This window comes from Chenopodium quinoa, unplaced genomic scaffold, assembly GCF_001683475.1.
Source record: "Chenopodium quinoa cultivar QQ74 unplaced genomic scaffold, ASM168347v1, whole genome shotgun sequence".
NCBI classification, from domain to species: Eukaryota; Viridiplantae; Streptophyta; class Magnoliopsida; order Caryophyllales; family Amaranthaceae; genus Chenopodium; species Chenopodium quinoa.
In genome coordinates, this window is record NW_018745281.1 from 3,574,695 (window position 1) to 3,602,228 (window position 27,534).

The 27,534-nt window shown below is 37.4% G+C and overlaps 1 protein-coding gene across 2 annotated transcripts; it reads right to left on the reverse strand.

Annotated features, from left to right (window-relative positions):
- On the reverse strand, window positions 1–27,490 carry LOC110711690. Of its 2 annotated transcripts, none has more exons than XM_021890108.1 (13): window positions 26,783–27,490; window positions 26,311–26,642; window positions 23,307–23,946; window positions 20,459–20,563; window positions 19,702–19,879; window positions 16,044–17,764; window positions 8,913–9,125; window positions 5,785–8,031; window positions 5,030–5,142; window positions 3,169–3,550; window positions 2,776–3,093; window positions 1,688–1,942; window positions 1–1,603 (listed from the first exon to the last, which is right to left on the reverse strand). In XM_021890108.1, exons 1-13 carry the CDS (start codon window positions 27,410–27,412, stop codon window positions 524–526), a joined length of 8,214 nt encoding a protein of 2,737 aa, XP_021745800.1. In that variant the 5' UTR covers window positions 27,413–27,490; the 3' UTR covers window positions 1–523. The 2 variants fall into 2 exon arrangements, with proteins under 2 accessions (XP_021745800.1, XP_021745799.1); XM_021890107.1 differs by having other exon boundaries at window positions 1,685–1,942.
- Window positions 27,491–27,534: the final 44 nt, after the last annotated feature.

Genomic DNA, 27,534 nt, shown 5'->3' on the forward strand with positions numbered 1-27,534 from the left:
TACAACTAAACAAGTTATAAAACTTGGATTAAAAATTAACTTAGGAATTTTCTTGGAGCTTTGCATCGACTAGACTACCAGTCTACCATTTACAGTATTACATATTTACATGTTTAATAAAAATTAAACACAAAATAATGGTCCTTGAGCCAAGAATAAAAAGTGATCCAAAATTTTCTTTATATTTCAACTGTTTTTCTTAATAATCACAACGTTTCACTTATAAAGCTGCATACTAGGTGTAACATCACGACTTTTGGCTGTAGTTTCTCTCTCTATCTCTGACCTCTCCTACAAAATTATGAAGTAAGGAGTATTAATTTCATCCTTGGATTGAATTACACGTCTAATTCCCTCCATAAAAAACAGAGACAGCTTTCACCAATGCGAGGACATTAATCTGTAGCAATTGTATCCATGGCAACATAGCTGAACAGATCAGACAGAGAATTCACTTGTTATTCAAAAGGTGTAATCAGTCGTATACAGATCACCTGGCAGCATATGAAAGAGATGCGGAACATTACTGAGAGGGTTCTTGATATGATTTTGGGATTGTAACAGTCAACTGCAGCTTTCCGAGTTGGCAGAGTTTTACCGGATTCTTATAAACCATGATACTAGCAAGATTTTGGCCAGAAAGAACAACATATGCTATACTGAAAGAATCACCTTTCTCTGCTGCAAATTGCCACTCTCGTGTTGATATGACAAACCACTCTTTCTTAGAATATCTAGAAGCTTTCACTTCAATGTATTCCCTATTCTTTTCATCTCCAATCACAATGTCAAATGGTAAGCCCGTCTCTTTATCTTGATTGACCCAATTCACTTTTGCTCCATCAGCTTTTCCTGCCAAGTATCTGAAAGCCACCAGCTCTCCAAGTCTACCAATTCGCATTGCTTCTTGAGCACCCGGAGTATTATGCTGATCTCTGCTTTTTGATTGTCCCGCTTCTGGGCAAAGGGACTCAACGACAATGTTGGTAGGATCAGGTAACATTTCCATAGATGGAAGCTGGTTGCATATAAGATCATTTTGATTTTCAAAAAGAGGGAAGGCAGATGAATCAGGGCCTACGACTCCATCTTCAATAATAGCATCTTCGTCTATGTTGATTAAATTCACTTCAGCTTCCTCCTGTACTGAAAGACCCTCAACTGTTCCTGTATTGCGACTTTGATCCATGATCACAGGTTGTGACCTGGAACTTTTTGCTAGTGAACAACTAAACCCGGGTGCAGTTTTCCAGTCCACAGGAGGCCAGCACGAGTGTGCTCGCTTTTCCTTGGAATTGGAAGATACCTGGTCATTTATATCTGTAAAAAGGGCATTTCCAGAAAGTGCTCCATTATTCTCCAACAATGACAGTGCAGAAGAAAGAGACCAGACAGGCTCCTCAATGGGAACCTTTTCCATCTTCTGGCTATTAAGGATGAAAAACTCCATTTGCTCTTCAGTTGAACCAGATTCTGCCATAGTAGTGATCATGTGAAGGAAATTGGCCAAATGCAACTCGGGAGAACCATCAAAGAATAATCGGGACAGTTCCATAAACAAAGAGTGTGAATCAGAATCTTGAGTTGTGTACAGAATGTTGTCCTACAAATCAAAACCATGTTTATACCTCTGAGAAAAGAATACACAAGTTTCAACAACAGGAAGTCCACAAAACTACACAACTACCTGAAGTAGGGAGTGACATTCAGTCCTCTTCTTGGATGAACAGTCAAACCTCTTTATGACATTACGATAGAACAACTTTTCAACTACACAAATTTTTAAATGATGTAATTCACATCCAGACTGCTTGAGTTGACTGTATCTTTCTGGGTGTAGATTATAGAGGTAACGCTGGGCAAAGGGAAGCACCCATGTCACCATAGAGGTTTTTAAGCCACAATCAGAAAGCCCGTAGTAAATAGCTTCACGAAACACAACCTGCAATTAAGTAATTAATAAAAAAAATTGTTTATAAGAGAATACAGCAAACCAACACTAGTTATAGAATATATTGGTATAGCAACACGTGCCGGCTCATCAGCTTCCCCTTCTGCCCCACCTTGACCATTGTGGATTTAAAATATACATGAAAAGCAATACAGGCAGGCATATGACAAAAACATTGAAGCAGAAAACTCCAGCACAAGGGATATAAGCAAGAGGACAAATTCGAACAAGGTAACCTTAGGAATATGCACCTGTGAATTTTAGCCATGCATATAATAGAAATAACTTTTTTTAAGAAGATTATAATAAGGCTTTAAAACAAAGCCATAAAAGCAGCACATTAAAGCCTTCCTTTTTGAAATTTCAGCAGCAGCGACATCTATTGGGTGCAAAACAGGAGTCCTGCAACAAATATAGCCAAAATTTAACCCTTAATTCACCCTGATGGTAAATAAACCAAGATGAATAGTGAATTGGCCAGTTTTCTTGTACGGAATTACATCCATTTCTGTAAGCACTAATAGCCTCTGAAAGCTGAATGAGTTCCAATAAAATAATTCACCCAATATGTCACTGCTAACTTTGATTTCTTTACATTTCAGTGAATCAATAATTTCCATAACATCATCAGCATGTAAAGAATCCAAAGACACATAAGAATTCGAGCTTCTGGTTTTATACCACCAATATCTTCCAGCCAATAATCCAAATGAAAGAAAGGATACCAAACTGTAGAGTATATGCAATTTCCACCTTGCAACTACAACCAGTGAGCAGCAACAAGAGCTCTGTTCATGAGAGACAGAAAAGGGAAATATACATACCTTCGAAATAGCAGGTATGCCTAAGTTCTGTAACAGAACAGAAACTTTAATTTGCAGCATCTCTATTTCATCGTCGGTAAGTTCTCCAAAGTATAGAAACTCGATATTGTCTGAATGCTTAAATTCTTTCTTTAAAGTATCATCATCAGACCAACATACAAGGCCAAAAGATGAGTGTAAGGAAACCCACTTATCTTGCATTGCTGGAAGTACTCTGAACTCGGACTGAAAGAGACATTCCTTCAAGTAAGACATGTTATCAGGAGTGAACACACCACACTTCAGGTCATCCGCCCACTTGAGGAGAACTTGGAAAACCTAATACATGATACATGTTATTATTAGTAAACTTACACAGCTCAATAATCTCAATTAATCAATGATATAACATACCGCATTCGCTGCCTGTAGAGGGGAAGAATTTTCAGACAACTGCCGCAAAATCTGAAGGTAATGACTAAAAGAAGGGGCCTCGTTGACACCACACTCACTCACAAAAAAGTCATGAAGACCTGGATAAATAGAGCATAATGTCTTGCTACTAGCCTCTACAGAATTCTTCACATGCTTTCTACAGTCCAAAGCACCAGTAGAATCATGCCAGTAAGCTTCATCAGGCGATAATAACACACCATGTACAACATCCTCATAGAGTTTGACAGAGGCACAAGGGATGAATATGAAAGGTCCTGATTTTAAAGCATCCAACACTTGTTGCCTACATGTTGTCATTTCCTTCCAAATGAAAGAATACATTTTTAACATTTGTGACAAGCTGCAATGATCAAGTTCGTACTAAATTAGAGAGAACATAAGAAACAACAATTCTAAACAAAAATTATTTATATATATAAATAAATAAATAAATAAATAAAGAGTTAGTGTGATATAAGAAAGCAAGCATGTGCAAGAAACCTACCCAGCTTTCAGCCCTCTTCATTTTTGTGAGTGAAAATCCAATTCAGATTTGGGTCAAACTAAAAAATAGAGAGAACTCTAACCTCTCCCAAATCTAAATTGCAGTGATTCACCCTAAATATTTCATTTCAATAAGACAGTGGTTACCCAAAATATCAGTGGATTTCCCCTAAGCATTTTTTAAACTTCATGATTGGAAAATTATTAATTCAAATTCATTACTATAGGATGCAAGCCAATGAGACCCTACAATAAGTCTATTCGAATTGGCTCAATATCAATGAAATTTCCTCATCCATACCACAAGGGATTGTTGTAATGAAGACAAATAATGTACAATGACACCAATGAATTGACAATTTATGGCTATGACATGGGGTATTAGTGTATAACCATAAGTGATTGAGTTGCAATGAATATGCTGGCTCATATTTTCACATTTCAATGTTTTAGAACTTAAAAGACATGAGGGCTACAAAAATGATATGTATCTCAGAGCCTAAGAGAAAGGAGAATGGTCAAGAGACCTGCCTTGAAAACGAGGAACGAATTCCATATTTTAAAATGTAGTCATATTTAGTTAGAAGATAATATATGGAATAATGTGAAAAGTAGCCTATTCAAAATAATGCATCTGAATGTCATATTCATACAAAAAAGAACACTAGAGTTCATGACTTTCTACATTAACTTGAAGGGCAATAATTAAAGAGGTTATAGCTCTCTGCCTTACGACACCTCATTGTACCACATTAATTCATCTCTCCTAGAACAATAAGGTGATAGCAATTTATGCACCTCGCCAATTCTACACCATGTTTAGGTTCAAACGTTCAATATATTGGTTTCGGAAAGCATAAGGTGAGAAGAGCCCCCTAGCAGTTAGGCTAACAATGTGGGTGCTATGATCAGAAAGGAATAGAAGATTTTTATTCAATTAGGGTTACTGCAGTGCCATGCAAGGTATAATTACTTTCCTTACCTTTACATGAATTTGTACAACCAAAAATTTCCATCATTTTTTGACAAGCTCTGTTCTTTCATTAGGATTTTCAGCCAGAGAATGTATACCCTATATGTTCATGACTAATATCTTTTGTAACTTCTTTAGATGGTAACAAAGTACCGAGTTGTTCAATCTCTCTTACAAAGCCACAAAGCACATTGATTTGAATGACTGCTTAAGTTTTCGTATAATATGCTGGGGCTAGATTACAATGAATTTCTAAACCAACAGATCAGCAGTTAAGATTAGGGACAAAGAAATGAGCTGCTTTTTATCAACCAATGATCAAGAATAGGCAGAAAAGTGATAAGCTCTGCAATAGTATACTACCTGGCTGTGAATGTAGACTCCAACGTTCTCCAAGTTTGAAGCATTGCAAAAACATCATCAAGTGTAACTTCAGTCTTGAAACCAATTTCTGTCAACAGTTTAACACTTTTAACCTGTTTCAAAAAAACTACATATCTGAGAAATATTCAAATCATCTTACAGCATTCAAATAATTGCCAACGTTGGACAAACAAAAGAACCCTCTCCTTTCAGTTTTACCATAATATTGAGATATACTACCTATTTGTGGCAAGTACATATATTCAGATGAGTGGCTTTAGAACAAGTTAACTATATATCCCAATCAGATACACTACCTCCTTTTAAAAAATAAAAAATAAAAAATAACAAACTTTCCTTTATTGAGTGAAGGCAATCAGAACGGTTGGTTGGTTTCATCAAATCTAGGCTCACCAAATATATCAGACTAGAGCACAGTGATGCGTAAACTGTTTCCTTGATTATCTATTTTTTTAAGATAGCACCCAAGTCTGACACAACTAAGGTAAGGACGGTGAAGGAACTGACTAGCACAATACTTCAATATTAGACCCGATACCAAAGAACCTCATCAGAGTGACAGTTCATTAAGGGGGCTCCAAAAGGCAGAAATAAAGGATATCTCAAATTAGAGTGACAAAGAAGTGGAGGTATTTGATGGAAAATCATTCAAAAAAGAGTTGATAATACCATGCAATCAAATTGAATCTAGCTTTAACATTGAACTTCTTTCAAAACATATCAATTAAACTGACCTTTGGAACAACATATGGGGCATGACAACCAAGAATAGAACGGACAGCATCACAGTCATAAAACAGCTCTTTTGGATACTGAAGCTCATTTGATATACTTGAAACTGTCCACCTGATATCAGATATGCAATGCCAGAACGAAGTTCTGAAACATAAGTCATTCAGACCAGACTTACTGCTGCAACACCCAAAAACTTTATCACTGAAATGATCATCCCATAAGTCATCTAGAACTTCCAAGAGATATTTGCACCTCTCTTGGCTACCATCCTTAGACAACTGGGAAAGTATACGAACTAATTCAGGCGATTCCCAATCTCTAACCACCAATCCTGGGGAAATGAGCTGTCTGTCACTCATCATCTGACTAAGAATAGCAGGAGACAAGTCAGCAACAGATTTCTCAGAGGGAACTACTTTGACAAAATCCGTAACCCCCAAGTTCTGAAAAAACTTCCTCCACTTCATTAATCTACATGGCACTGACTCGGTAATGGGGTGCTTCAAATACATACCATCAACCTCGTGCCACTTGTAATCCAAACCACTTATCAATTTCTTTGCATCAATAGAATTTCCATATTCTTTATTAAAATGAATCGGCACCTCAACCGGTCGCTTGTACCCATGATTTGTTAGAATTAAAGCTTTACTGCATAGTTCAGAAATAATGAGTTCTCTTTCAACATGACAATCTACACAAGTAGAGTTCAAATGAAGCATTATAAAGGTGATATATTCCCTCATTAACTGCTTGTTATCAGTCAATCGGTCATCCGATATAGATGGTAAAATATGAATTTTTACAAGTTCATGAGCTGACATCTGCTGAACACCAAGCATTTGCAGCATACTTGTACAGTTATTGACTAAAGTAACGTCAGCAGATGCCTCTGAAAAGAGGGCAGGGCTTACAATCCTCAGTGTAGCATATAAGCAGGGAAAAGCTTCATTACCAAGTTCACCACCAAGGCCAGTGCTTATGTAGTCAGCATGAAACCAGATGGTACCATCATCCAACGAGCCATATGTACCATCAGACAGTGGAATAAATGGAACTTTTTTCAGGTTATTTATAAGATCCTGTTCGAAGCCTGAATTCCTTAAGTTTGGTGCATGGAAGTGAAACATGTTGTGAAGTTCATTAAGCAAAGAGAAAAGCCAATGAAGACCCATTGATTTTATACCATCTTTTATTCGACCCAAGGAAGATATAAGCTGTACCAATATCTTTGGACCATATTCCTCAATACCGAGTGCTCTAGCAAGTACATCTGACAAACTTACATCCTTGTGTAAAAGCCCAAGTCCAAGATGTTCATAAAGTATAGTGTCAGGCAACAGCATCTGTGCTTGCTCATTCCAGCCTCTTAAAACCTTGCATGGAGGGACCCACTTGTCCTTGCACCCGTCCTGAAGCAAGCAATTTGATTGACGTAATTTAGCAATAATCATCCGAGGGAGTCCAGAAAAAAATCCATGCACTTCACCCATAAGAGGAACAAAGCTCATGTAAACACTAACTGCTTTCGCAGGATTCTCTCGGAAACAAGGAAGAGAGCAAAATAATTTCTCCGCATTAACAAATAAAACGGGAAATTCTGACAATAACCACTGATTCCATGGGCTATCTCCATCAACTTCTTCTCTAGATGAAGGAAGGACAAAGTCGGCTTGAAGTATAAATTTGAGGCCATATGTTCTCAATGGTAGAAAAGCAAAAACAGGCTGTTGACTTAAGAATGGTTCATAGTCACCATTCATTGTCTCATTCAGAGTCAAAGCCATAGAAATCTCAGTCATATGAACATTGGACCGGATAACTTTAGGATGCAGCTTGTTAGAAGCCACAAACCAAGTCATTTGCTCTTTCCCATGAGATACTTTGACAATTCCATCTCCTAATATCTCTTTTCTCATAATAGTAAGTGAGTCATTTAGCATATTCCTTAACTTGATACTCTGAAGACGGTGAAGAAAAAGTAACAACGAAGGATGGAGATCAGAAAACATAGACAAAATGCTACTCATTGCTGATCCTTCCAGTAATTTTGATTTGAAAGGAAGCACTATACATGTGTTCCAACAATTCTCGCCCTTTTGAAAATCATCTCCGGGTACCAATCTTTGAAGCATGTCAATATCACAAGGTGGTACAATTGTTGGTAATACAAACCCAATCTGACCCTGACCAACATCAAACTTAATATGAAATCCATTTGAATGAATTTCCGGAGCATCTGTAACCTGTGTGAAGAGCAACTAAAATTAAGATGCATAGGTACAACTTATAAGATATAGAAGAAAATTTTTCAAAATATTCTGCTTGTCTTAAGAAAGTATTGACTACAGTATTTTTGCATGTTCACAATAACAAGCAATAAGCTAAGCAGCCTAAGCCATCCTGTAAAAATGCAAGTGAAACTGCATAAACTGCTTTGACATAAACAGAAATTAATCCAGCATTTTTGTCACAAACTTGAAACCCAGTAACCATTTCATACAAATATATGAACTAAGAATTTATAATACCATTATTTTACATGAAGCAGGCTTTACATGACCAGGAAAAATTACAGCAATCCACTTCACAAGAAGCTATAAACAGATGTTGATAGGTCATGCAAATAATTGCAGAAACAACTAATTAACAAAACTGTAAAGACTTCAATGTTGACATGGAACATTGAAGTGTTTGCACTCAAGATTTTACAGATGTATACATACCATGAATTAAAAAGCAAAAAAAAAAAAAAAAAAAAAAAAAAACAAAACAAAACAAAAGCCCTAATAATATGAGTGTTTGATTCATGCAGCACTAAAAACCATGCAAATATATATTTTCTCACGTACTTAAGAGTTATTTGATCACCATTAATTACCAAGTATACATCATTCAACAAATGAATAATCATGAACTACCATTTAGCAAGCGTATATATCATTCACCCTATGATTGCTAAAAGGATTAGAACAGAAATCCCTAAAATTAGTTGATAAACCCATGATAACAAGAGTGCAAGACAAATAAAATGCCCAGGTGATGACGCCATGATAACAAGATGACTCAACCAAAAAATACCCACAATTGTATTTGATTCTATGATAAATGAGCATTTGATGCATACCCGAAAAACTGATTTGAAACCAATTCCCTTTTGTCCAATGTAGCCGGCAGAAGACCCTTTTTTGGTAGAGTTCCCTACATCACAAAGAGCTCTTATATTCTCTGCATTAAATCCTTTCTCATTATTAAGAATAGTAATTCCGGTATCTTGAAGGATGAAACTTAGAGTAGGTTCAACATTGGCAGGGTAAACATTATCATCAGCATTCTGAACCTGTAAATTTAGAGATTAGAGAAATAGGAATGTCAAATATGTTACAATTGACAATTGGGAAAATCATCACATTATTGCATGACAACATCCATAACAAGAACAAAACATAGTAAAGCAGCAATAATAAAATACGACAACAATAACTCTTGTTCTATGATAAAGATATAATTTTACCTCATGAAAGTACATATTATGAATCGGGACACCAAAAAGAGCAGACAACGATCCCTCCCCCATCCTCCTTCCCAAAGAAAAAAAATAAACAAACATAAAGAGGAAAGACAATAATTTTCGAATTTAGGGAATATAATACTTTTGAAGCATAACCAGTTTGGACAGCATTCATCATATTTTTTCAAATCACATCTGTCAGTGTGTCTGGTAATCCCAGCAAATAAATTTTTTTTTGAAACACCTATACAAACAGTACCTCCCATTCTATACATTTTATCATGACAATCCCCCCATGTTGAGACAGGTATAGGGAGTCAAGTAAATGCCACCTTACCCTGCAATTGCAAAGAGGCAATATTTAGACCCTTCTAAATATTTAGAAAGGCTGCCTGCCTAATCACGATGAGAGTTTAATTTAACAAATGAAACGGACTTTATGCATACATCTAGACCCTTAATCCCAGCAACAGCAGGATTCTCAGTTGATGTAAACAAAGTCAACACCCAACATGAGCTTGCCCATACAATGTTGCAGGGGTTCTTTTAGCACAATTGGTAGATCAGTTTCACAATATCAGCAATTCATCCCATTTTCAAGTGTTCCTCGACTTTCTTCTCTTCAGCATCTCCCCTTCTCAACACTCCTTTAACAAAAACCCAATAAATTGTTTCGACTGTACCACTATTTGGTCAAAACCGGGGGGAGAGTGTTAATAAGGATCTCCCTCGTAATCTTGAGTTTTCCACAGGTTTTCAAACTACGTACTCGTATATAGTACCACAAACCTGATAGTACTACCCATGCCCCCACTGTCTTAAGATCAGAATTAGTTTAATATACTACTTATTCTAGAATAAACCTCATAACAACAAATCCATCTCTCTCCCCCTCTCTCTCCACACCTATCCTATCCCATTTACATCATACTCATTGTCAGAATGAAGCTCCCTCTCTCTTCTAAAAAGAGAACAAAAAAGGAGATGCACAAAATTAACCAAGTTTCAAAAAGTAAAAGCCAGAGATTGAGCTTTAGTGTAGATGGAATGTGCCACACCCATATGTGTCGCTGCAAAATTTATCATCACAGAACATTTGAGGACAAGAGTAAGTACTGTAGTCAGCTTCTGACATAATCAAGAAATTTTTGAAAGGTTTTAACCATCAACTTATACCAGATCATTCATTGCTCATTATTCGAACAGACCCTTCAATTCATAAAAGTGGTTATATATCACAAAAAATGTTGGCTTCAAAGTCCTAGCATAGATGTATAAGTTTTCCTTTCAAACCAAGCCATCAAAAATGGATAGTATAAGGTTGTTGTTACTTTAGAGCTTTCATTATACAGATCAAATCAACGGATAGTTGGCGCCTGGAAAGAGAGGTTTCTAGTTTTGTGGGCACCCAAAAGGATGTCGGGCGGAAACAAAAGATTTATAGGGATATGACGGTCATCGATACCGTCATTAGGAATTAAACACAGAAAAATACACCTCGACCAAGGCATACCGCACTTGGAGCAATCACTGAGGAGGTTTATCAGCATGCGGTTCGATGCACAAGCATGGAGCCCGCCAACCAAAAAAACCGATCACTACTCACACGTGTTCCATACCACTATGTCAAGAAATCCCGAGCGTACAACACACAACCACAAATATCAAATATGACTGCAAGAATTCGTCGGAATCCCTAAACCAGCACTGTTAGACGTGAAAACAACAATTCCAACCGTTAACTCAGGCTAGACTCGCAGCACAATGATTTCATGCAACAATGTCAAGAATTGGACTACTCACGCATACTAATCGTCCTCGCCCGTATTCGATTATAGTCCGCATTAAGCCACCCTAAAACACTACTTCCTCATCGGCTGCGGATACCCTATGTAGACGACTGAATAAGCCAAGAGACGGTGTTCCATTAGTTCGCCAAAGTTCCCGAGCATGCACCCCCACAACCACAAACGTATTAGTAAGAATTGGCCGAAAACCCCAAACTCAAATAGGTTCCCTATCAACGAATATTTATCGCGTTGTACCACTGCTTCGCCGAGTGAATCCTCGAACTACGTGTCCTGCAACACCAAAAAAACGTTACAAGAAACAGTTTTAAAAACCCAAACTAACATAAAGTACAACATCAACGAAGGGACGATTAATCGAAGGAAGACGAACAATCCTCGGCTTCATAGATTCGAGGTCGCGTCTCTGTCGTTCCAAGGAAAAGGTTGGGTCAACATTCCCGGCCTCGAAGCTATAATACCGTCATAATTTCTACCTTGCCCCCAGTAAGATTTTTTTGTGCATTCTTCTAGCGTCTGGCAACACACACTACCTACCTTAGTTATTCAACCTTGAGTTGCCTATCTTCCCCTAAAGAGCTTTATATTGAACCCCTTGTGAAATTCTAGTGAACACCCGACTATCAGTAACACAATAATGGGTCAAAACTTGTGAAAATGTGATAATAACACCCAAATTTATTTTTTTATTGGTGGAATCCAAAGAATGGGTATTAATCTTCATTTTGACACTTTTTTGCAAAAAATATTTTTTGTGGGCCCCAAAAAGGGAAAATACAGGAAAAAAGGCGGTAATTGGAAAAATAGGGAAAGTTGCTAAAACAGTTTCAGAAGATGTGAAAAAGGTTGGGAAAGGGGGATGGGTTTTTGACACTTTGGTACATCCCATATTACCCTTATTAAGCGTTTTTCGAGGTTTGGCTTTGTTTAGGACCCCATGGTGATTGAGGGACAGCTTGTGTTAATTGATGATGGAATGAGGTAATTGATTGTTTGAATGAGATAAGATATGATACTTACATTACAAATATGAATACTAGTATGATTATCCATAGTCTATCAATCAACACATCACATCACCTCACCTCACATCACATCAATCAACACACATGTGAATAGTAGTATGATTATCCATAGTTACATCATAACATGTGTTCTTTTCCAAGCCATTGTAAGTCACATCACACCACTATTATGGTTATATGACATCACTTACATGAGATTTTTATACTTTTATGACATCACTATTGTCAAGTCACATCATATTATGATATCACATCATTATAAATATAATTACATAATATGACATCATTATACTTATATTGGATCATTATACTTTTGTGTCATCATTAAATTCATATGACATCATTATAGTCACTTCATTATACTTTGATGACATCATTATGATTAAGCCACATCACATCATTATACTTGAATGACATCATTATGATTAAGCCACATCACATCATTATACTTGTATGAATTTCAAAATAGAAACAAAACTCATTTTCGGTACTTTATAGACATCTTTATAGGTGTATAATGGTTTCAAACCACCTCATAAGACCCAATGAGCCACCCCACGCATTCAGTTCATTTTTTGAAAAAATGTCAAAATTTGACCCGAAATCGTGTATTAGCCTTCAATTTTGGACAATTTTCACTATTTTGGACCCGAAAAAAAAATTTGTCGAAATGCTTCCCATGGACCCGTAACACCCCAGGAGTCCATTAAGGTGGGTAAAACCATCCAATAAGCCTTTAAACTATCAGTTTACCCGTTTACAACTTCCACTAATTTCATAAACTCGAGGCTACCACGGACATTTATGACAACATATAATGATCATAAATGGTTCCAAACGACATTATATGACCCCGGGATGTATCCCCTAGTATCTCTAGTCTTTTCGACACCGGGTTCCGAAACCTTCGAAATAGCCTTCAATTTTGCTAATTTTTGACCTTTTTTTTACCCGGAAATTGAACCATCCAATTTACCTTTAAGCATCCAATTTACCCGTTTTTTTCGTACACACCTCTTGTATTGGCTATAAGCTTTCACAAGGCCTTTATATAGCCGACTTATGGTCGTATATGGGTCCAAACAACATTATATGACCCCGGGATGTATTAGTAGAATTATGTGAATTTTTGACACCGGGTCTTGACACCTCCTAAATTGCTCCGATTTCGTGTATCATAGCCTTCAAATTTGGCTTTTCACCCGGCAAGATTATGCATCTAGGTACTTCCATGAGTTCCCAAAGGGCCTTGGGAGTCATGAGTAGTGCCCGGAACCATCACATTCATCCTTAATCATCATGTCTTAAGGCAAGAATGGCATACCCTCAAACGACAAAACTAACTGTTTGTATGCCTTGTCCTTGGGTGCACGTCTTGTGCACATGCCACACACACCCCCTTGCACCATCCAACACCGCAACACTTAGGCTTTGTGGCTTGTCACAATCCATTACTTAGAGTTTTTTAGCTTACAAGAAACACCGCTAACCTCATTTTCTAAAATATAGGTGTTTTTAGGGAATAGGGATGGGGAAGGGACGAATCAAAGCGACATAGGGCTGAATTTCAGTGGATCGTGGCAGCAAGGCCACTTTGCCACTTACAATACCCCGTCGCGTATTTAAGTCGTCTGCGGAGGATTAAACCCGCTGCTCGGTAGGAACTGTAATTCAAGGCGGCTCTCACAGCATATCCACCGCGCGAGCTTAGCCTACCACACGTGCCCTTGGGGGCCGAATCCCCTACTTTAGGACGGAAATCTGGGGCATCACTAGCTTACATTCTGACCCGAGTAGCATGGGGTACATGGAATCCCGTGTGAATCAGCAAGGACTACCTTGCAAGGTTATACTCCTTGGTGACCGATAGCGAAGTAGTACCGTGAAGGAAGGGTGAAAAGAACCCCATCGGGGAGTGAAATAGAACACAAAACCGTAAGATCTCAAGCAGGGGGGCAGACCGCGTGCCTGTTGAAGAATGAGCCAACGACTCATAGGTAGTGGCTTGGTTAAGGGAACCCACCAAAGTCATTGGTTCTAATGAAACCGTAAAGAAATAGACACTAAAAGAATGCAATATGGCAAAGCTCCAACAAAGACCCAACCTACAAAGTGGATACTGGCAAATGGAGTTCCACCAAAAATACTTTTCGAATAAGAAAAGGTATTATATTAATCAATTTAGAAGAAGATTACAGAAAGAGGACAAGGAATTACCAAATTGATCCAATTCCTTTGAATCTCCCAAATTGTATAACCCTTAGAAGCCCCTACTGGCCTACTATAACGATGCTAACAAAAATACTTTTGACGTAGAGCACTCTCAGTACCACACGATACCAGCTTGATCACTAGATTAATTCGTAGCTACATACGCTATTGCTTACCTAAAATGGAAGCAAAAGTCAATAGGAGTAGACTCTTTAGATAATGGAAATTGTTTTATCCAGCACACCATGCAAATGTCTAGTGAAATTGCCCACTCCATGAAGCATTTTATTTGTATTGATCCCCCCTCCCCCTAAGCTAGCATCAAAACAAACGCCAGCACCTTTATAGGTACTTTCATAGGTACTGCCACCTTCCCTATGAAATTTGCTAATGAAAATGCAACATACTATGATTAAGTCAAGCATGTAAATAAAAGGATTTACACAAAAAGACAACCAAAGTATCTCCCCTCAAAACCATAGTGCATCAAAAGGTTTTGTATCGACACATGCACTAGTCTATAAGTATTCAGCCTAAAATAACAAACTTTTTTATATGCTTGATTTAACTAACGAAAACAAGAAAATTTCTTTGCCGGATGTAAACTTATTAAGATTATTTTGTCAATCAAACAAGATAAGTTGAAACATATACTTTTCCTTCCCCCCCAACTCATGCTACTATCTCATCATATGCATACCTAGCTCTCTCTCCCTTCAGCATGCACGACAACTAGCAAACATAACGGTGAACTCGCATCACTGAGGTGCCAACATTCCTCATTTTTAATTTTTCTTTCTCTAGATTAGATGCCATGATTTTCGGAGGTAGGGTTTTTTTAAAACCCTAACAAAAATTCTCCTTCCACTTAATTTCCCATTAGTGAGTGGTGAGTGCAATATCTGTGTCCACACCTAGGGTACGTGTCACGGTCCGGGAGTTTGGGCCCCGAAACGTGCGGCGCGCTCTAGCCTTTTGGCGGCAAGAACGCTAGCCTTGTGCGGAAGAGGGGCTTGTGAGCACGAACCAACACAAGCGGGCAATCAAATCTCAGGAATACTCACGTCTATTTGGGCGACAGATGCGGGTGGTCGGGGCTTGTGACGGGCGATACTTCAAGGCAGGCACAAGCGGGTCCGAACCACGAGTTCTTAGTGCATCAAGTTGGTGTGGAAGGGAGCTATTATGCAAGTAAGACACAATATCTATAAAGGTCTGACAACAAACAAGCGTAAAAGCAAGGCAACACTTGGTAGAAGGCTTAAGATTTCAGTCAATCATTCACCCTCTAAAGAGCTTTAAACGCAATACATGGAGAATCCCTAGTGAACACTGAACTGACAGTAACACAATAATGGAATCTTAGGCCTAGAAAGCATAAACTAAACCCTAGGAAAGCATTAAAGGGGGCATCTAATACATCAAAAGGAGTCGGATTCTAACAGTACGCCATCCATCACAACTACACGGATCTCAACTAAATACTTAGTAAGACAACACTAAATAAGCCATGAGTTTGCAATATACAATTAAAGTTCGGTCAACAAGTTTAAAATTGTGGACACATAGACTACCTAACAAAATAATCCAATCAAGCAACTGTGATGCAAAACAAAAATTTTAAAAAAAAAGGGAAAAAAAAAAAGACCTAAAGTCCTCTGAGCATGGATTCAAAATAAAGCATAAAGGCACACATGACATACCAGCTCAAGAAGAAAATGTGAGTCTTGTGAATACAATTCTTCTGAGAGACAATGAAGTGCTCGCCCCAAACGAGCATGTTGTTTCTTCAACAAACTACTCTCCGTATCAGAGATATTAGGGTCCAATCCAAATTCATCCCGCCTAATTGATTCAACAACAAGAGCAGCCTTCTCTATGTCTTGTTCAGCCAGGTGATGTGATATATTATTTTTAAAATACTGCACTTCTGAGCCACCCATGGTCATGGATGCATCCGTATCATTTTTATGCAGGTCAAGTTTTTTAGCAGGAGAAGGGGTCTTTTCTGGTGAACACTGGGCAAGGTCAATCTCTTTCACATCAGAACCCTTGTTTGTCAGTGATGGAACTCCAGTTAGTATCAAGGACTTGTAATCAGTTATTGGACAAACTGAATGGTAATCATGGATCCACTCAACTATACCCAATGAGAAACCAATTTCATGCAGCATAAGACGCTCCACATGTCCTTTACACTGAATCAATATAGCTGAAGCAACATCATTGACCAAAGACTGCATTCCAGAAAGTAATACATCAGCTGCAAAACAGCGAAATTCTGAAGGCAAGAAAGCTAGACAATCAATGAAAATTCTTGATGCAAGGGACACAGCACAATTCATCCCACTCAAATTCTTGACAAGATTCACACTAGAATGACAATTAACTGATTCATTCTCTCTCGGTATTTTCGCACTCCTATGCCCATTACTAAAATCCATGTTTTGCAAAAAATCTGCCATGACAACTTCAAATCCTTGCCGTGCCTGGCATTTTAAAAGGGACAAGGGCACATGTCTTTTTCCGCCAGACAACACAAACAATGAAAGAAGCTGCACTGCGACTTCAAAAGGAGATTCATGAAGTAAAGCTTGAAAGAACAGATCCCCAGAAGCTGAATGGTCAATTCGAACAACTTTACCATCTCTTGTCAAAAGACATAAAAAGCCTTCCACATTAACCTCTGAATGCAACCATTCCAGAAGAGGCCCAAGTGAAGGAGCATATACAAGATCCCAATGCAACCATGAGTTTAGATCTGCCAAATATGGTGTTTTAAGTAATATGTCAATGGCATTTCTTGATGTAACTGATCCAAATTTACCATCAACCCGCTCCATGTCTGCTATCAGCCCAGAATTGTCAAACGCATCGATTCCATTAGCACCAGCAGAATCAACATACTTAGAGGTGCCTGACAATGTTGCAGAGAAAATAACACAATTGGATGAAACACTGTCTCTCTGCTTCCCTACCAATTCTAGAAGCTCTTGTGTACTACAACTTTCGTTAATTCTGAAACTGATGAGAGGAAATTGCCGAATAAGCAGTTCAGATACTTTATCCTTGGTTACAACGCCTTCCTCCCAGAGGCTGCTTGAGGCTTGAGACAATAACGTAACCAATTGTTGTTGAATCATAGTAACCTCCAACAACTGGGATTCATGTACCTCCCCTCTCACAAAATTCAGGAGTGCTTTAGGGAGTAAAGAAGAATTTCTTTCTAAGAATGAAAAGAAATCTCCATGACCAAGTAACTTGAATTCTTTAACTGAAAACTTCTCACTCAACCAAACTTCACAACGAAAAAGTTGCTTTATAAACATGAGCAATCTATCCACAAGTGAACTTCCATCAGATAACACAGTGCTTTCAACAAGATAATCTGAGGCTTTTCGGATAATATCTTCCAAATTAACACCTGAAAATTGGAAAAGGTATTACATACAAATAATGATAAGAAAATAATATGGATTTCACAAAACAAAAAAGGGAGTCAAGGACGCAGCTAGAAGAATTCATCACAGGAGCTTGCGACCCAATTACATTTAGAAGAAAACGAGAAAAAGCTAATGACAGAGAACAATAATTTCAGAATCAGAACATAACACAGAGCATGCTGTGCTTTATTACAAAATGTCTTAAAAAGAAGACATGTTGGACTATAGCATCTTCCTCCTAGACTTGGCTCAAGGTATTCTAAAAAGGGAGGGGAGAGACGAAGAGTACAGGATCAGCTTAAGTATTAAATGTTTGAACCAAACATAGTACTAGTTACATCACCAATGTCAAGACCTGGTCAAAGCTCTCCCTAATAGGGGTGGCAACTAGGTCAACATGTCGAGTTCGGGTTAGATTTTGGATTAATTTTGGGTTGTGCTCAAAACTATAAATAATAATGTAATACTGAACATTAGTACAAAGTATGATATATGGGCCAATTTCGGGTTGTTCGGGTTCTGTTTAGGTCGGGTTCAGGTTACTCTCTATATCTTCAGGTCGGGTTTGGTTTGAGTCAGGTCAGCCTTAGTAGATGTCCTACTTTCTCTTGCACCTGTACATATAAGTTTCTAGCAGAATGTATCAAGTGAAGCTTGAGCCAAGTGTTGCCTTCATATGGAGTCATATCCTCCTTTGTGGAATTGTCATGATGTCAATCTCTTGATTAATCTCACATAAGAAAATTTTACCCTTACCATAAGGTGGTTCTCAAACAAACGTAATCCCTTGAAAAATCAACCAAATAATAAAATCTCATATTATATTATAAGTGGGGTTAGAGAAAACATACATTAATCTAAGTTATCCAATCTCCTTCGAACTAAAATTTCTTTTTTAAACTTCAACATGATATCATAACAAAGTAATCTTATTTTTCTTTAGTCTTGATTAACAAAGAACTTCCAATGTTATCTCATAATTATCAGTCTTTTCCCCGGAAACTGAAAGAGCATTGACACAGGAACATCCAGTCATATATACAGAAAATATATCTAATCATTTATCAATCCTTCTTCGAGTTAAGGAAGCAGATGATGCAAAGAGTTCTTCTAAGTTTCAGATTTTGTGTCTTGACATATTCATGCATCTTACGCCTCTGTGGCGTATTTCCACTAGTTGTTATATTTGAATTCTGCAAAATCAGCATGATGTTCTCTCATTAATTCTTCACAAGGAATTACTGTTCTCGTTTAGTGCACCAATAACCTATTTCTTACCAAAGAATACTTTATGTCTTTATCTAGTACAAAATGTGAATTTATACAGCTCGTAGAACCCAATAAATCTCAAGCGATAGGTCAGGACTCAGGACAAGTTCTATAACCGCAAATTAGATTCCACCCAAGAGCTAATATCATAGAGTAGACTGATAGACTCTTATTGAAGAAATCTCCTATAGTACTTAATATGTAACAGATAGTGAGGGGTCAAAAAAAAAAAGAAAAAAGAAATATGAACAAGTAAAAATATAATTTACCTAATCCCAACCAATCTCTCATTTTCTTAATGAAGTTGAAATTCAGTAATGGTGGATCCAATATTCTTCCAATCTTTCACTCCATGTCAATTAACTAATCATTACGCTCCATGTTATCCTATAGTTAAGAAATAGAACTGAGTTCTTCACATCTAGATTATTTCCATTAATTTCCAGCCATGCTGAAAATGCAGGCTTCCAGCACAAAGCTTTGCACTTATGAAAACCAACATAATTAAGTCAAGAATCCAAACTATCATCGTTTTCTACATATAAAAATTGATCTTTGTTAAACGAGAACCCACCCCCCACCTCCACCCCACCCCCCCCCCACCCCCCCGTGGACAACATTTAACAAGAAAACCAATTGAATAACTTACATGGAACAGTCTTTGACGAATCCCTATTGTGACAGCCAAGATCCTTTTCAATGGGATCAATATCAATGCTTTCACACTCCATTACCTCGTTAGCTTGATTGTCTTCCTGTCCCAATTCACCCATGAATTGAAATGTATCATACATGCTATCCCACATCCCCCTTCTAATAGATGTTACCTGCAACATTAGTGGTAACATTATATATTCATGTTCTCAAACCCATCATCCTTAAGAGCAGTGAATCATGACCAGACTAATTATTGTACACACATACATTGGAAACGGAGGCAAATTTGTCAACACTCGCAGTTTTATATATATCAAAGGAGAATCAAATCAAACTTCTACAAAAGAGGACAAGGGAGAAAGTAAATGGAGCCCCAATCACATAGAATAAAACTTAATAGTCATTCCCCCCCACCCCACCAACCCCCCCCCCCTCCCAAAAAAAAAAACCCTCCCAAAAAAAAAAAAAAAAAAAAGAACAAACAACCCCATTGTGTATTATAGATGGAGGCTAGAAAACCACCCTATATCACAAAGAGTTTGACGAATCAAGATTCTACACCAGAAAAAGGAAAACAAAAAAAGGAAAAAATTAACACAACCACAGAACACGGCCCCATGAATCAGCCATCCGAGAGAAAGCAGAGCCACATAGTTATCAAGATCAGTTGCCCAGACAAACTATATGATTGAATCATGGGATAAGAAAAAGGATACCAAGATTCTCAAGATCAAGTGGAAACTACTCACCGCAACATTCAGCAACCCTAAAAGTGGATAATCTGAAAATGCTTTTCTAATTCTTTTTCTTTTTCCACCTGTCATTTTATAGAATTCCAGCATTTTTTCCAGGACCTGCACCATTAGACAAGGTGAACACATTTAACAGTATCCCATGTAGTAAAAAAATTGAAGCAAATAAAAGATAACTTAAAGGCATATTTAGAGATTTACTTCCTTGCATAATGCTATGCCAACTTTTAAGAATGTTTTGCCAGGGAAACGGATAACACCTCCCTTGGTGTCTTTTTTATATATCTCTTTGTAATTTGGCCAAATAATAATGGAAATCAAAAGCAGTTTAACCATTTCAATAGATTAAATTTCAGCAATTGGTATTTGATGCTCAAAAACAATATAAGCTGAAAAAAAGATCCAAGTTGCTATTCCCGGTTTCCTATGTGATATGACCTTTGATTACCGAGTAGATATAAGAAGATTATCATAGAGGCAAGTTCATTACATTTTTGAGCGTCGGATGCAGCCACCACTTGACAAATATTTCTATGCAAGCTTAGCAAATTAATAGTCTTGATATAGTGTATAAGGTAATCTGAATGACATACATATTTGTTTCTTATCGGGACATTATTAATACATAGATATTGTAAATCAACACTGAAGAAAACTAAGGTTGTAGTGGCCGTACTGTTTTATCAAATGTGACGCATATTTAAAGGGTATGATGGAAGAATGGCAGCCATTTTTGGGTCGGTGTAAGTGTTGACATCGTCCATGTATCAAAAGGGGTCGGCTACATGAGAATGAGGTGTTTGATTGTAAGGGGTGGAGGAGGAATATTTTGTGTGGATGACCTTACGGAATAATCACTTCTGGTTAGCCAACCCCACTTATGGGATTAAGGCTTTGATTGATTGATTGTTGATTTACAATCTCTGCCCCAAAGCCTTAATATTGAATTGCTGTAAGTGTAAAATTCCAATATGATACACTATTTGCCCTAAAATATAAGCTCTACTAGTAATCAATTAACATCTAATTGCAACAAGGTTTTAAGATCTTTTTCTTCTACTATTCCATTCCATAATATAGTATAAAGTCACCAATCATATTTCAGTACAGTTTGCATTAGATCATCAGCAATGACAAAATGAGATGTATGTCACAATAGAACAACTTTCTCAAGAAACTCAACAGCTACATACTCCCTCCATTTCACAAAGATAATTTCACTTCACTTATCACAAAAACCAAGAAAATGATTGGAAGTCCTAGAATCTTGTAAGAAAAAAATAAAATTGAAGCATGGATCGGGTACAATTTAAGTTTCTTGAGCCTGGAGTAAGCTGCACCCTTTTCTTGGAAGAGGAGGGGGTGTGATAAGATTTGATATTATTGTTATTATTCTTTATTTTCTATCCCACTCTAGACGCGTTAGAAATTCCCCTTGTACGAGTAATTTATTTTCATAAGTGGGTTTGGTTTGGGTCAAGGATTTTCAACCCGAATTATATCTTCTTCCACAGTTTGGGTACCCGATAACCAATGACACTAAAAACGATATCCATGAACCGAACCGATAAGTTCGGGTACTCGGATTTTCGGATCGGTTATTGGGTACACGATTTGATATCCAATAATGTAAATTTAGACTTTATAATTTAGTTATTATGACATCATTCAACACTAATTAACAATAATACCACATGATCTTGACCAAATTACTAATATTGTTGTTAATCATTCAAATTATGAAGTAAAGTAAGAGTTTAGATTTTGGATAAATAGATTTAAGTAGGAAATAAAAGAAAAAATTGCTTATCGAATCGGATCGGTAACCGTTAATTTTAAAATGATATCCAATAACCGTACCCGATAACAAATTATTGGATCAGGTACCCGAACCATTACGGCTATCGGATAGGGTACCCTAATTTTTGGATCGGTTACGGATCGGGTTTTTGGGTTTTCGGTTTTTCGGATTATTTTACTCAGCCCTAAATGTAAGTAGTGGAATGTTATAAGAAAAAAATATTAAAATAGTGTACAGACACCTAGTAGTGGAATTCTATGTTGCTTATCCAAAGATCCAACACTTTACTCTAAAATTTAGGCGGACACGTGAACACGGTCAAAAGAGTGTCTTTACCAATTTTCTAGACACGACGATCATATAAAGTGTCTAGAAAATTTCTTTCGACCATTAAGTTAGACATATTAATAATAATTAGCTATAAAATTAAAATACTTCCTCTGTTCCCCTAATATTGCTACATGGAGAGGGGCATGGATTTTAAGAAGAGGAGCGGAAGGAAGAAAACATGTGCAAATAGGGAAATGTTGCAAAATTAGGGGAGGGGAACAAAGAAAGTATATAATTAACTACAAAATTAGAAATAAATACTAACTCCGCTTCTTATTATGTGCATAAGGAATATATTATATCTCACAAATAATACCTTGCTGCACATAATAAGAAACGGAGGTAGTAATTAGCTGTAAATAAATTAAAACTAATTTCTTCATGATGATGCGTCATTTTCATCTTGGATACCAATAATCAAGCATTTTTAATGTCAATAAATATGGGCGACTTTGATGAGAAATGTGATAACTTTTGCCATCGTATTGTACCCATCTTATCCAATATTGAGACTATTGAGTCTCTAAAAAAAAAAAGAGTTCAAAATAAAAGGAAAAGGAAGGGGGAAAAAAAAAGATTTCAAGTATTTAAAACTAGGGATTTAGCAAAAGAGGGAGAAAGAAGACAATTGAAAAGCAAAAGTGAACACTTGTTAGCAGCTAAAAAGAGACATTCATAAAATAACATGTGGTTCCAACGGAGACACTAACATACCTCTACTGCTGTGTGCTGCCGGCAAGCCTCCTTCCAGGTTGTGATGAACATCCTAATAGAATCATTATCATCAGCAGTGTTTGAATTATTTTCCTCCTCTGGCTTAGTGCTTCCAGAGAGTAAGAAAGAACCTTGTTCATTTGCCTTTCCATGACTCCGATTTTTCAGTTTTCTTTTCTTTTTCGGCAGCTCGCTTCTCTGATTACAATGTGGAGAAGAATTTTCACCAATTTCTCCTTTCAATCCCAGCCTTGTCCTCTCTTCAGCTACAGATGGGTAAGGACAGCTACTCACCCTATCTCCATTTTTTCTTTTTACTAAGGAGGACTGAGACTGGTTACTCGTTAAGCTGTCATTTCCTAGATTTTCACTGTCAGAGATATCTGTCATACCCTCATTCTCATCAGAGCTTGACGAAACAAATCGTATGTGCTTTCCACGGAAGTCCTTGTTGACAGAGGCAAAGGATGTGACACGCTCACTTATGACACTGAAACGATTATCAAGTTCCTTCTTCTGCAAAGAGAAATGTGGCCTTTTTTTACTTGGCTTATCGCATTTTTCTTTCACTGCCTCCATACACTTCTCCAAAACAAGATTTTGAGCATTCTGGGCCTTGTGTAAGAAACCTATGTGCAACCTGAAACAGTACTGTAGGTATTAGATCACATCATCAAATCATCAGTGATTATCCAAGAAAGAGGTTTGAGCAAATTTGACATAGAATGAGCCCACATTTTATTATCTAAGACAAAAGATTTTTCTTGTTAAACAGCAACTAGCCCCACTACAGGTTTGAATTTCCAAGGAAACAACTAACAGGATTTTAAGAGTTTGGAAACAAACACTGCTCAATGTTGTGAATAAACAATGACCCAACAGGCTCCAACTCCGAGTATAGAGAAACCAATTTCAAATAATTTCAACATCATTTCTTTAGCTGCTAAAGTAACCAAACAGCACACGAAGGGAAAGCCATGAGGTTTACTAATTTTGGTTCAATGAATATTCATCTGAAAAGTTAATAAACTTGGAAGTATCAAGCAATTTTGCTCAAAAAAAGCCAATCTCATATGCTTCACAAAGAACCTGAGTGGAGACACACTTTAGGGTGCAATCAGCAACTCGGAGATAGGAATTTCAAATGTCTCGATTTTAAGCTCTGTTTGACTTCTTTCTAGGTGGGAAATTTTCTTCGAGTTTTTATTAGTTCAATTTACCAGTTAACCACCAATTCTGGATTTTACTTGAAGCATAAGGGACATGATCACGAATAACACAGTAGCCATCATTTGAAATCTACAGAAGGTATTGTGGTTATTCAAAAAGTGAGCAACTAGTGAAAAGAGAAGTGACTTCACCTTACATATTTCTACTTTTTTAATTCAGATTTCTTTAGGGCCAAGGCACACATAAAATAATTTGTAACAGCTATAAGTAGCCTCAGTTTCTAGCCAACACAAGTTCAAGTGAGTTTACATATCTCTAAAAACCTGTGGTAAATTTCCCTCAGCATCTGGTATTCCTTTTGTTACTAAGCACTGATAACATCTAAAAGACTATTTCTCTAGGTGTGGAACCGCTATTCGTACCAGAGTTAGTGATCCGCTAAGAAAGCTTAATAACTATAGGTCAGATCGATTCAGCATAGTCAGTTTTTACTATCAGATAGGAAGGGCTGCTGCCCAAGATGTACTTAGTTTAGCAAGGGAATTATATCCTTAAAGTGCATATATATTCCAATCCTAGAGCACCAAGAACACTCATTACTGGGACAGCCTTTATATATAGTGCACGTGCTGAATTACGATTGATTCAAAAGTGTAATTTTATTGATAAATGTATGCAACAAAATAGCTGGAAGCTGCTAAATGATACTCCTATATAGTAGCAACAGTGCAAGTGTGTAACACTTGAAGAAACCTTCATCCCAATTCCCCACCCCCCTCTCAAGGAAGAACCATACAAAAAGCTTCAAGGTTAAGGTTTCCTTTTCCTCATTTGCTTCTAATAAATAGCCTAACACAAAATTCAAATAATCCATGCCAAAATTTTATATCAAAAAATTTATTTATCAAAAACCAGAAGAGTGACATGAAGATAATGACAACAGGCAAGTCGAAGAACCCAGCCAAGGAGGGGACGGCAGCTTATAAATACCAACAAAATGACTGACTTTGCGGTGAATTTTTAACACAGTACTACTGCCTGAATCCCACTAAAGAGGTGTCTAGGGAGGGTAAGCTGTAGAAGATCATACCTTTTACAGGCCTCTCAAAGAGGCAAATACTTTCATACACCTTCAATTGAATTGGAGACACAATTAAGATTTGAAAAGATCATGAGAACCCCATATCAAAAGGCACAGATCTTGGAAAAAAGAGACCTCAGGCTGAGGTCCACTACATGAATCTTCAGGTGTTATGATGCCTAGCAAGTAGTAAGGGACATATCCCCAATTTTCCCTACAACAGATGTTCCCTCTTTCAAAGACTCTTCTAATCCTCTGAAGTCTTTAGACCTCGCAACTGTTGCAAGTAAGCAACAAAACCTTCTCTTGACACGCTGAATCCATCTAAAGCTTAACTAAGGTATGACCCTATATTTTCCAACTTTTAGTATGTGTTCAATGATAATCTTGGAAATTGTTTGTAGCATTCACTTTTATCTACAAGCTTAAAGATTGATCTAGAGATGCATAAAATATTCAAAGGCTACTGCTGTGGATTATATAGTGCATCACACTTATCCCAGCCAACACAGAAAAAAAGAGCAAGGGGGTCAATGAAAAACCAACGTACCACCCAACGTTCACTTATCACACATCTCAAGGAAAGCAACAATGTAAATTATGAAGCATCAAAGACACAAGCAAGCATTTAACAAGTACCACAAGCATGATGTTTGTTAGCTTGCGAGAGGTTTATATCAATTTTGTTAGGCAGGCAAAACCCTGTTATAAATTGTTCTTATAAGGTAATAGTAACAAGTGATAATTGCCTACCCCAAACTCTGGATCCGCAAGCCAAGTAACCTGGGGTTTGTCACTTTACACTTCCTTGCAACAAAATCCAGGAACTCCTGGATTACAACCTTCTGGTTCTTACTATAAAACAGCAAAAGATAAGAAACTACTTGGTCGCTTGTAATCTTGTACACTTCCTCAATATCTTTGCTAAGAGAGAAATAGTGCATGACAAGGGGGTGCCGTAAAAAAGGACCCAACTCAAGCTCTTCAAACTTCTCAACACACTCATTCTTGCATATGGCCTCTTGCAAATCAAACAAAGATGTAATCTTGTGAACAGCCACATGACAGCGAATAAACGTATTGACCTAACATACAAAAAACACCACAATCAACAAATAAATTCATACCTAACATTTTAGGCAAATCCTTCTAAAATAACAGTTATAATAAATTATATTTGGGCATATACAAATTACATAAAACACAAAAAATTTCATAGATTAACCTGTGCTTCGACGAGGATAAGTTGGTGGAGGGAAGGAACTTGATGAAGCTGAAACCCTAAAGAATCCCAAGAGTCAGCTTGCAACTTAGCCAACGCGCACCGCGATAGCTTCCAAACGGAAACATGCTCTCCAGCTCCAATGATTTGACGTCGAGCACTCGCAACCGCGGTCTCAACCTTATCAAGAGTTTCCTTACGATCACCAGCATTCGGAAATTTGGGATTTGGGTGAATACTAATCGATTCACTGTTTCGTTGTTGATTTTGATTCTGCAAAGGAGGATGGCTAGGGTTGTTGTTGTTGTAGTTGTTCGTCGTTGCAGGAGATGATAAATTGGGATGATTCTGCGGAAATCCAATGGGATTATAATTATTATTATTATGATAGTGAACTCCAGGATTGTTCGGAATAGGGAAATTATTGTAGGAATTGGGGTTTTGAAATAATAAATTAGGGTTTTGGAATGGTAAATTAGGGTTTTGGAAAAGAGGGTTTTGATTGTTAGGGTATAAACCCATGCTTTGGAGAAGGAGGAGATTGGGATCAAATTGCTGCGGCGGAGGCTGAGGCTGAGGTTGTGGTGGAGGTCCACGACTTCCGGCGAAGCGTTGGGGGCAGTGGTTCTCCATTGAAGATAGTTTGAAGGTGGCGGGAAATAGTCTGAGGGTTTAAGCTTTAAGCAGGGGTTAAGGGTTTTGCAATTTTTTAGCATCCAAACAATATAAGGGTTAGTTTGGTCTTTTCTTATACA

Excerpts from the sequence above, each read along its gene's own strand:
- LOC110711690 (XM_021890107.1), bottom strand. The coding sequence starts at position 27,412 with ATGGAGAACCACTGCCCCCAACGCTTCGCCGGAAGTCGTGGACCTCCA. Across the intron at positions 20,564-23,306 it reads GGCAGCACACAGCAGTAGAG|GTCCTGGAAAAAATGCTGGA; the intron begins GTATGTTAGTGT and ends CTAATGGTGCAG. Across the intron at positions 1,604-1,684 it reads GTCACTCCCTACTTCAGGTA|GACAACATTCTGTACACAAC; the intron begins GTTGTGTAGTTT and ends TTTGATTTGTAG.